The sequence below is a fragment of the Leptodactylus fuscus genome, chromosome 7, assembly GCF_031893055.1.
Source record: "Leptodactylus fuscus isolate aLepFus1 chromosome 7, aLepFus1.hap2, whole genome shotgun sequence".
NCBI lineage: Eukaryota > Metazoa > Chordata > Amphibia > Anura > Leptodactylidae > Leptodactylus > Leptodactylus fuscus.
The window spans coordinates 139,348,436-139,359,316 of record NC_134271.1 but is presented as its reverse complement, the minus strand read 5'-3'; the positions used below and the strand labels follow the sequence as shown (position 1 = coordinate 139,359,316).

General features: G+C 47.4%; 1 protein-coding gene across 1 annotated transcript; it reads right to left on the bottom strand.

Annotated features, from left to right (window-relative positions):
- Window positions 1-784: 784 nt before the first annotated feature.
- SF3B4 (splicing factor 3b subunit 4) lies at window positions 785-7,544 on the bottom strand. Its single transcript, XM_075283171.1, has 6 exons — window positions 7,461-7,544; window positions 4,463-4,591; window positions 3,512-4,048; window positions 2,689-2,856; window positions 2,412-2,546; window positions 785-1,256 (listed from the first exon to the last, which is right to left on the bottom strand). The coding sequence occupies exons 1-6, from the start codon at window positions 7,492-7,494 to the stop codon at window positions 1,072-1,074; spliced, it is 1,188 nt and encodes a 395-aa protein (XP_075139272.1). The 5' UTR covers window positions 7,495-7,544; the 3' UTR covers window positions 785-1,071.
- Window positions 7,545-10,881: the final 3,337 nt, after the last annotated feature.

Sequence of the window (10,881 nt, the reverse complement as noted above, 5' to 3'; positions counted from 1 at the left end):
ACTAAGGGGCATCAAGGCTCTCCGGGCCACCTGAATAACGTTCATGTGGCACTGTGACACGGAAACGTGCTGCATGACCAATGAGGCCTGTGATGTCATTCAGGAGCCCTGACAAAGACCAGGAGCCAAGGGGAGGTGAGTAACACTGGCTTTTATGTTTGGGCCTCTGCTTATCATACGCTGGGGTCTGAAGAGACCCCATAGTATAATTATAGCAGTTCAGATTTGCACCCAACCCACTGACACACTTTTTTTTTTCTTATTTAAGGAAGACCTTTCACGTCCCCCTGCACATGCGGTTTTATATACCAATAGAAAGCCATCCCTGCATTGAATTCTGCGCACTGTCGGCTTTCCCGTTACATGTCCCCGGGCTGGAGATTTCAGTCCCATTAGTTTCGGCACCCATCTCTGCCCACTGTCAGGAGGGCGTCCCTGACAGTCTAGCTGGGCTGCGAGGAACTTGACCATATCCCTGTATTGTCAGAGGGGCAAAGACTTCACAAGTTGCCGCTATTCCTGTTTCTAAATACCCTGACCATGGCAGCGGGGCTTGTTAGTACTGCACTAATGTCTGCGGTACAGAGCTGGGATATCTATGGACAAAGGAAAGCACTACTCACTTCTACCCATTTCCAGAGGCGATAGGTCCCCATTCATATTGGCAGTAATGTCCTATTTGTGCCAGCCAATCACTGACCTAAGTAGCGACCTCTTCAGACAAGGCATGGAACGTGTTATTTGCCCCTTCCCCCAATAACTCACCACAGAATGTGCAACCAAGTAAAAGACAAGAGAGATTCTGGTCATTTATTACAATCTACCATTTACAAAGAGGCCTTACCAAAAACATCAAATTAAAATAAAAAAAACTTTATACAGCATTTTTCTGCTGTACTAAATGAACGTCGGGTTGACCTGTGTACCCACAGGCAGGATGTGTTGGCATTGGGGATATGGTAGTCACCCACCACTGCCTGTATATAAGACCTAAGAGTCTGTATATGTCCACTGGCTTACTGCAGGGATGTCCTGTGATGGTACAATATGGCGGCAGTCCAGGGCTACTGTTCATTGGGTCATCGGTAGCCTCATGGGTGCGGGAGGGCGGGGAACTGGTGGCCGTGGGGGAGCAGGGCGAGGAGGCGGGAGAGGACCTCTCTGATAACCGTAGGGTGGAGGTCTGGGTGGTCCATTGTAACCATGTGGCGGCATGAGAGGAGGTGGTCGCATACCAGGAGGCATTGCTGGGTGTCCTAAGAACCAAAGAGAAAATATAGTAAGTCTCAAATTATGTCAGAAAAATACAGGGGAGACTGATATAGTCACATGTGTGGACACTAATATAGCGATGACCTATCGGTGGAGAATCTCGAATGATCACCTCTTCCGATTGCATCGAGATGCTGAAGCTATAGCAGTGGACAGGACTGAAAGCAGCTCTGATCCTATTCAAGTAATAGTCACAGAGCTGCAGCGCTCTCCACTATAGTGGTGGCTCCAGGGTACTGCAGCTCTGTGCTTATTACTTGGCTAGGATTAGAGCTGCTTCCGGTCCCATCAGTAGCTTCCAGCGACCGGTGAAGCTGAAAGTTGTAAAACTCTGACCAATAAGAAACTGATGGCCTGTCCTCTTGAATATATCATTAAAAGGATCCTATCAGTCAGACACAATTTTTTGTAGGTACCACGTCGGAATAGCCTTAAGAAAGGCTATTCTTCTCCTACCTTTCGTCGTCTTCTCCATGCCGCCGTTCACCTACAATCCCAGTTCTTGTCGTTATGTAAAAGAGTTCTTTCGCAGCACTGGAGGCGGGCCCCAGTGCTCAGACAGCACTGGGGGCGTCCCCAATGCGGCGAGAGAACTCTCTCCAGTGCCGCCTTCTCTTCTTCAGCAGCGTCCGGCGATGGCTTGTAACTTCTAAGGCCTCGGACAGAGCAGACTGCGCATGCCCACAGGCCACGAAAAAATGGCCGCTTACAATACTGTGCAAGCGGCCATTTTCTCGTGGCCTGTGGGCATGCGCAGTCTGCTCTGTCAAGGCTCAAGGCATTAGAAGTTACAAGCCACCGCCAGAAGAAGAGGCTGAAGATGACGCTGCTGAAGAAGAGGCGGCGGCGCTGGAGACAGTTCTCTCCCAGCATTGGGGACGCCCCCTTGTGCTGTTTGAGTGCTGGGGACCGCCCCCAGTGTTGCAAGAAAACTCATTTGCACAATGTTGAAAACCGGGAATATCTACCGAACGGCGGCACGGAGAAGACATCTAAAGGTAGGAGAAGAATAGCCTTTCTTAAGGCTATTCCGACATGTTAGAATCCCTTTAAGGTTTCCATATAGAGTAAAATGGACTATTCAATAAAATATTACAGAGGCATTCTGATTATTTAAGAAATGCTGCATTGTAACTTACCCATTGTTCCAAAAGGTGGGGCTCTTGGGGGCATACCCATTGGAGGAGGGCCTGGATGGGTCATGCCATGAGGGCGCGCCCCCAGCTGGGTTGGTGTAGGTCCGACAGTGTGATGTGGAACTTGCATCTGCAAACCTGAGAGAGGACAATGGTCATTTTAACACCTTGTATATCAAGATCAGGGGTCCTGTAGGTATTTGTCTTCTGAGGGCCAAAGTACAAAAAAAAATAAAGCAGGCCTTAATCACAAGGATAATACATTCACGATAGTACTCACCAGGGTGCATCGCTCCAGACTGGAAGGGGAGCGGTACCTGCGGGTGACCACCAGCTGTGGCAGCCTGACCAGCGGCTGTGACCGGAGACATTGGAGGTGGGGGCATTGATGGAGGGATTCCTGGGGGCAGCGCTCCAGGGGGAGGAACTGGAGGGAATGCTGGCATGCCTAAAACAACAAGGTAAAAACGAGTGTTAACGTACCAATGATTATTCACAATGACTGAGTGTCTACATGCCGTCTATCTACACCCAGGCTGGGGTTGTGAAACCTCAAAACATGGTTTATGATAGAGAGGATCTCCGGGACGACAGGACGTGCTCTGTCTTATTTTTGGGGCAGGGTCAGACAACTATCCTATTTCTTCCCTTTACGGGCCTCTATTGGGAACATACGCTCTCAGCATCCATGATGCCTGGTCCTAGATAGACGCAAGCATCACAACACTGTGTCACTTGGAACAACATGGTGGCTGAGTCGTTAGCACTGCAACTTTGCAGCGCCGGAGTTCTGGGTTCGATTCCTGCCAAGGATAACATCTGCAAGGAGTTTGTATGCTCTCCCCAGGTTTGTGTGGATTTCCTCCCATACTGCAAAGACAGGAAAAATGTACATTGCGATCCCTATCTACATAAAAAACCCACTACATGACGTCAGCCTCCGTGTATACCGCTCATGTGATGTGCACGGGGTCTTATAGTAATATAATATACACATCCCATAGCAGCAGGATGTATATATTGTGTGCACATCTTTATACAATGGTCATATACACTCCTATAGCAGCAGAATCCTAAATCCCCGCTCTTCCATATTCGCTTACCTGCAGCCACAGCGGTAGTCAGGGAGGTGATGACCGCAGGGACAGAAGGAGGTGGAGGAGCATCTGCAAAAAGCTGGTGAGGCCTGTCCGCCTGTGACAGTGGGTTCTGGGCGGCCAGCAGTCTCTCCGCCGCCGACCCGTGCCTCTCACCCTTGGAGTCCTTCTTAAAGGCATAGGAGACGGTGATCGGCCGGTTACATAAATACTGTCCGTTCATGGCCTCGATGGCGGCATCAGAAGCGTCAAAGCTGGCAAAGTTGATGAAGGCGTAGCCCTTGGAGTTCCCGGTGTCTGGATCTCGCATGATCTTGGGCGTTTGTAAGATGACCCCAAAAGCGCTGAAGGTGTCATATAAAAGCTTCTCATCGATCTCAGGGTCCAGATTACCGATGAAGATGTTCGCTCCGACATCCAAGTTCTTGTTATGCGCTGAAGCTTTGTTCACTCGGATCGGCTTCCCGTATAGTTTGATCATGTTCATGATCTTAATGGCGTAGTCTGCATCTTCTTCACTAAGGAACTCCACAAAGCCGTAGCCTGAAGATGGGACAGCAAAGTTATAGGGCGACGGTGTGTAAAAATATGTTATCACATAGATAGGAGGTAACAAGCTAATCTGTGCGGGTCTGCTTAGAACAGGCCATCAACATCCGATCAGTGGGGGTGCAATTCCTGACAAAACACAGTGCACTACTGGTGTTGCAACTACTAACATCGGCTGATCAGCAGGGGTGCTGGATGTCAGACCACCCCACCAATATGATAACCTGATGGCCTATCCTAAAAACAGGTTATGAATATCTAAATCCTGCAAAAGAAAAAAAAAAAAATCCTTCAAGAAATTCTATCCCGCTGGTCGCTACAGTCAACCAGCCCGCCTGTTGCTTGCGTACAGACAACACAGTGTTATATAGTGTGCTGACAGCAGGGGGCAGCACAACAATCCCTTACCCTGGTGTTGTCCTGTGACCCGGTCCTTGGGCATGTGCGTGTTGACGACAGGTCCTGCTTGTAAGAAGAGCTCCCATAGCAGCGGCTCGCTCACCTTCTCGTCCAAACCTCCGACGTATACCGTGGCGTCTACAGAAAAATAACAAATTTGATTTTTTTTTTTTAGTCTTATGTTATATGCAAAAAATAATTAGCTTAACTCTTTAATATGCTCAGTGCTTCATTATGGAATCAATTAAAGGGGTCTTCCTGGCTTGTACCTCTCCTTAGTATAGCTCAGCCCCTTCTATGTGAATGGGACTGAGCTGATGACTGGCCATGTGACTGACATGTGAGGTAACATGGCCTGGGACTTGTATGAGCACACTTAAAGGGGTTGTTAGAGTATAATAAAGGAAAGTTGCGGGGGGGGGGGGTTTCACATCCAGCACCAATGCTCCGGTGATTCCTTACAGTATGTCCTACAGCAATGACGTCCTGTTCAGTGACTGATACACCCGACTACTGAGCTCAGGGGGAGGCTAGTAAGTGTGGCACCTGACTACTGAATCCAGTGATCATGTATGTACGGCACATCATGACTGCAGGACAGGACAGGTGAGTAATGGCGGCTTTATTACATTCCCTGCAGATACATTTATCCCCTTTGATATGGAGACATTTGTGCTGCTGGATTTAGCTTAGAAGACTGTTCCCCACACCGAAACATTGGAACAAACCCTCAGCAGTGCCAGCAAGACAAGGTCAGAGCAGAGTTCAATCTAAATAACAAAAGGTTTCCAAGTGGGAACTAAAAATCACAATTTATTAGAAAGTTCCTGAACCTGTCTGTCCACAGTGACGGCACTTTGTCACCTACAACTTGTGGCTAATAATACAAAGGCGGTCACCCAGCTTTTCTACAGTCCTGAATGACAAGTCTGCAGATTTATGCAGTTATGTATCACATCACCCAGCTTTTCTACAGTCTCAAGGTTGCAAATTTATACAGGGATGTTTCACATTACCCAGCTTTACTACAGTCCTGAATGACAAAGCTGCAGATTTATACAGGGGTGCCTCATGTCACCCAGCTTTTCTACAGTCCTGAATGTCAAGGCTGCAGATTTATACAAGGATTTATCACATCATCCAGCTTTTCTACAGTCCTGAATGGCATGGCTGCAGATTTATACAGGGATGTATCACGTCACTCAGCTTTTCAACCGTCTCAAATGACAAAACTACAGATTTATAGAGGGAATTAACAAGTCACTCAGCTTTACTACAGTCCTGAATAGCAAGGCTGCAGATTTATACAGGGATGTTTCACGCCACCCAGCTTTACTACAGTCCTGAATAGCAAGGCTGCAGATTTATACAGGGATGTTTCACGCCACCCAGCTTTACTACAGCCCTGAATGGCAAGGTTGCTGATTTATACAGGGATGTATCACGTCACCCAGCCTTTCTACAGCCCCAAACATGAAGATTTATACAGAGATTTATCAAGTCATGCAGCTTTTCTACAGCCCCGAATGACAAGGCTGCAGAATAATACAGGGATGTATCACATCACTCAGCTTTACTACAGCCCTGAATGGTAAGGCTACAGATTTATACAGGGATGTATCCCATCACGCAGCTTTACTAAAGACCCGAATAACAAGGCTGCAGAATTATACATGGATTTATCTTGTCACTCAGCTTTACTACAGTCCTGAATGGCAAGGCGGCAGATTTAGACAGGGATTTATCCCATCACCCAGCTTTTCTACAGTCCTGAATGGCAAGGCTGCAGATTCATACAGGGCTGCATCACATCACCCAGCTTTTCTACAATCCTGAATAACAAGGCTGCAGATTTATACAAGGATTTATCACATCATCCAGCTTTTCTACAGTCCTGAATGGCATGGCTGCAGATTTATACAGGGATGTATCACGTCACTCAGCTTTTCAACCGTCTCAAATGACAAAACTACAGATTTATAGAGGGAATTAACAAGTCACTCAGCTTTACTACAGTCCTGAATAGCAAGGCTGCAGATTTATACAGGGATGTTTCACGCCACCCAGCTTTACTACAGCCCTGAATAGCAAGGCTGCAGATTTATACAGGGATGTTTCACGCCACCCAGCTTTACTACAGCCCTGAATGGCAAGGTTGCTGATTTATACAGGGATGTATCACGTCACCCAGCCTTTCTACAGCCCCAAACATGAAGATTTATACAGAGATTTATCAAGTCATGCAGCTTTTCTACAGCCCCGAATGACAAGGCTGCAGAATAATACAGGGATGTATCACATCACTCAGCTTTACTACAGCCCTGAATGGTAAGGCTACAGATTTATACAGGGATGTATCCCATCACGCAGCTTTACTAAAGACCCGAATAACAAGGCTGCAGAATTATACATGGATTTATCATGTCACTCAGCTTTACTACAGTCCTGAATGGCAAGGCGGCAGATTTAGACAGGGATTTATCCCATCACCCAGCTTTTCTACAGTCCTGAATGGCAAGGCTGCAGATTCATACAGGGCTGCATCACATCACCCAGCTTTTCTACAATCCTGAATAACAAGGCTGCAGATTTATACAGGGGTGTATCACGTCACCCAGCTTTACTACAGCCCTGAATGGTAAGGCTGCAGATTTATACAGGGCTGTATCACACCTGCATTACTGGGCACTGCAGGGAAACTGGACTGCAGCCATACTGTTATCCACTCAGCTTTCCCAGAACCAGACAGGGCTGCTCTTTACCAGGCTGCTTCTGTTCTCCATGAATGAAAGTGACAATGTATTACACCGGAGAAGGCGCCCCCTGCCGATATAAGGCTGAACAGCTACCGGTAATAGAACTACAAAGCCCAGCATGCCTTGGCGCCAACGACTCGTGCGCACGGGGACTGTGAAGACACGCTGGGATTTGTAGTCCTAATGCCACACCAGCGCCCCCTCCATCTTGCCCTCTGTATTACTATTGGTTTCTGTATTATTTCCCTTACCCTGGTTCCGCTCAGAGATCGGACCCGCAGCCATCTTTTCTCCGCCGCCACAAGGCCACACTCGCGCTTCCCTACCTACTTCCGGTTACGTCACTTCCGCCGTGCAGTTAGTTGTGTTTTTTTTTTCACCGCTTTGGTAAAGCTTTATTAGCAACTCTGCAATATCTTCATTTAGTGTGTGCACTGTGAATCAGTTAGTTTGAGATGGATTTTCTGGGACTTGTAGTGCCTCTAGTGTATAAATGGCGAATAGGTGAAGGAATTTCACTCTTCTTGTGGAAAATATCCAAGTTTTTATTTCCCTTTCCAGGTAATAGTGCAGATTCAATGGCTCCATGCTGCTCAAAACTGACATGGGCTGGCAAAGAAAACTTCTTCAGGAATGGCCTCTCTGCGCGTCCTCTTCCGGAGCTGGCTTCAAACTGCGACTGCGCATGCTCACAAGCCACAAGAAAATGGCCGCTTACTTAGTGTGTAAGCGGACATATTTCTTGTGGCCGTGGGCATGCGCAGTCGGCGCGGCCCGAGGCCTAGAAGTTTGACCCCTAGCGCCGGAAAAAGAGGCCGTTCTTGAAGAAGATGGAGGCAGCGCTGGAGAGTTCTCTCGCAGCATTGGGAACGCCCCCAGTGCTCTTTGAAGGCTGGGGCCCGCCCCCACTGCTGCGAGAGAACTTATTTGCATACCGACGAAAATCGGGATTTCCACCAAACGGCAGCGCAGAGAAGACATCTAAAGATAGGAGACGAATAGCCTTTCTTAAGTCTATTCCTACGTGTGACTGATAAAAATTCGATTTTAATGGTAGAATCCCTTTAAAGGGGTTGTCCAGAGAGTTTAGAGTCACTCACCTGTTTCGGCAGATCTAGTCCTGAGCCCGGGGTCACGTACTCGGAAGCATCGCACTCTTGATGATAGATCTGGGGGTTCCAGCCTATACCCGACCCCTGGGTCACATGATCGGAGGCGACGCTGAATTTGGTGGCCAATCTGTATGTAACACCTGCAGATATTGCCACAGACTTGTCATGAAATTTGTAGCGGAGGTGCACCAAATACTAAATGGATATCCAACTTTGGAATGGTCGGTAACTTTTCAGACAACTTAGTCTCTTTTAATAGATTGTTCGATTCTGAACCAAAATGTAATTCACTTTCATTGAAAATTTTGCTGCTTTCTTCCTGAAAGACCTCTCTAAAGTTCCCGCCACTAGGTGTCTCCCTTCAAGCTAATTTGAAGTTCACTCCCTGTTGTTAGGTAAGGTTCATCTATAGATACATTACATAAGCAAGACGGGATCACTGTGAGTGGAGGGGGAGGTTCTGTTCTGTCTTTACACAGTGAATGAAGCGGGAGGGATTGATTCTCCTCACAGGATGTCTACAAACTCTGTGCAAAGGACTGAACATTCTACAAATCTCACAGTTTACAGTAAGAAAAGTCTTCTATGTACTTGTATCTACATCTGTCTGCTTGTATGATTACAGATGGGATAACATTCACAAACAGCAGCAGATTTTCCTGACTGTGCTCATAGATTATGTCTATCTTATGTTTTAGTTGCTTGCCTGCTTGTACGTCCATTGTTCCTGGATCTCCTATATTGTGGTGACTTGGGCTTTTCTCAGCTATTTCTTTGCTATTGTACAGTTACTCCTGGCAGTATGTCAGAACAATATCAGTAATGGATAGGATAGGGAACAGACTGCTCCTTATTGTAGACGCTAGGTTGTAAGGCCCGCCCTTCTGACAGTGGAGAGATAACAGTGCTGAATGAACGGCACCAATATCTCTGGCACCCAGGCTCATGAATTCAGCACACTGTCAGCTTTCTAGCCGTATATAATACCGCCAGTTCGTCTTCTGCATAAGACAGACCCATTCCCATCACATTAAGATTGTAGAGGGTCTGACCATTGGAACCCCCACGTTTATTAGAATGAAGGGGCCGCAGCCCAGTCAATCTCAGGATCGCTGATATGGTGAGTGCCGCCTTCGCTTCACAGGCCATGTCATCCTGTCCACCGATGACATGGCCTGTTTGCCACTCAGTCCCATTGCAATTAATGGAGTTGAACTGTTAAAGGGATCCTACCTTTGAAACACAATTTTTTCTGAGTAACTTGTCGGAGTAGCCTTAAGAAAGGCTATTCTTCTCCTACCTTTCGTAGTCTTCTCCGCGCGGCCGTTCCGTCGGAATCTCGGTTTTTAATGGTGTGCAAATGAGTTCTCTCGCAGCACTGGGGGCAGGTCCCAGCGCTCAAACAGCACTGGGGGCGTCCCCAATGCTGCGAGAGAACTCTCTCCAGCGCCACCTCCATCTTCGTAAGCAACATCCTCTTCTTCCAGATCAGGTTTTAGACTTCTAGGCCTCAGGCAGAGCAGACTGTGCATGCCCACAGGCCACAAGAAAATGACCGCTTGCACAGTATTATAAGCGGCCATTTTCTTGTGGCCTGTGGGCATGCGCAGTCTGTTCTGCCCGAGGCCTAGAAGTCTGAAACCTGCGCCGGATGAAGAGGACGTTGCTGACAAAGATGGAGGCGGCGCTGGAGAGAGTTCTCTCGCAGCATTGAGTGCTGCGAGAGAACTCATTTGCATACCGATGAAAACCGGGATTCCTACGGAACGGCGGTGCGGAGAACACAACGAAAGGTAGGAGAAGAATAGCCTTTCTTAAGGCTATTCCAATGTGTTGCTCAGAAAAAAAAAACGTTTGTATAATAGGATCCCTTTAAGTAGTTGCACAGTGTAGCAAAGTAGTGAAAAGGCTCCATTGCTTTTTCGAATACAGCGGTCTATGCAAACAGCTGATCAGTGGAGGTGCCAGACCCCACCAAACTGATAGACAACACATAAAATACACAGCATACTCGTCTCTCGATTTTATTATAAATATCTAATATAAGCATCTTACATCACTACAAAAATATACACGTAATGAAATACCATCAGATAAGTTACTGTACGCGTCATCTCGCCACAGGGCAGTCAGCATACCGGGAAACCGCTGTAGTGTACAGGAAGTCCGTGGGGACAAATCCATTTAAAGGGATTGTCCAGGCATATTCTCCTGCCTGATCCGACATCACTGAGTGGGGCAGTTTTTGAGGTAACCATCTGGTGGCATAGTATAGTACCTGGAGACTCACTGGGGGTCAGACGAACCTCGGCTAGTATTCCGTTGCGTCTTGTCATACCATACCAGATAAGGCAGGAAAATATTCGAGGCAAATATTAGTCCTTGATGCATCCCGTTTCTGGACTGCAACCAGGGCAGCCATCTGCAAATTCGGTCCAGCTCCCCAATAAGATAGAGAGGAAGTTTTGTATGGCCAGACATTAATCCATCAGCAGCCATAATGTGATAAGGATAGGTCATCAGCTGCAGACCATAGGGACCCCGTCCCAGATCAGCTATT

Coding starts and splice junctions, on each gene's coding strand:
- SF3B4 (XM_075283171.1), bottom strand. CDS start 7,494: ATGGCTGCGGGTCCGATCTCTGAGCGGAACCAGG. Junction 4,592..7,460: donor GATCTCTGAGCGGAACCAGG/GTAAGGGAAATA, acceptor ATTTTTCTGTAG/ACGCCACGGTATACGTCGGA. Junction 1,257..2,411: donor CCCACCTTTTGGAACAATGG/GTAAGTTACAAT, acceptor TTTGGTTCTTAG/GACACCCAGCAATGCCTCCT.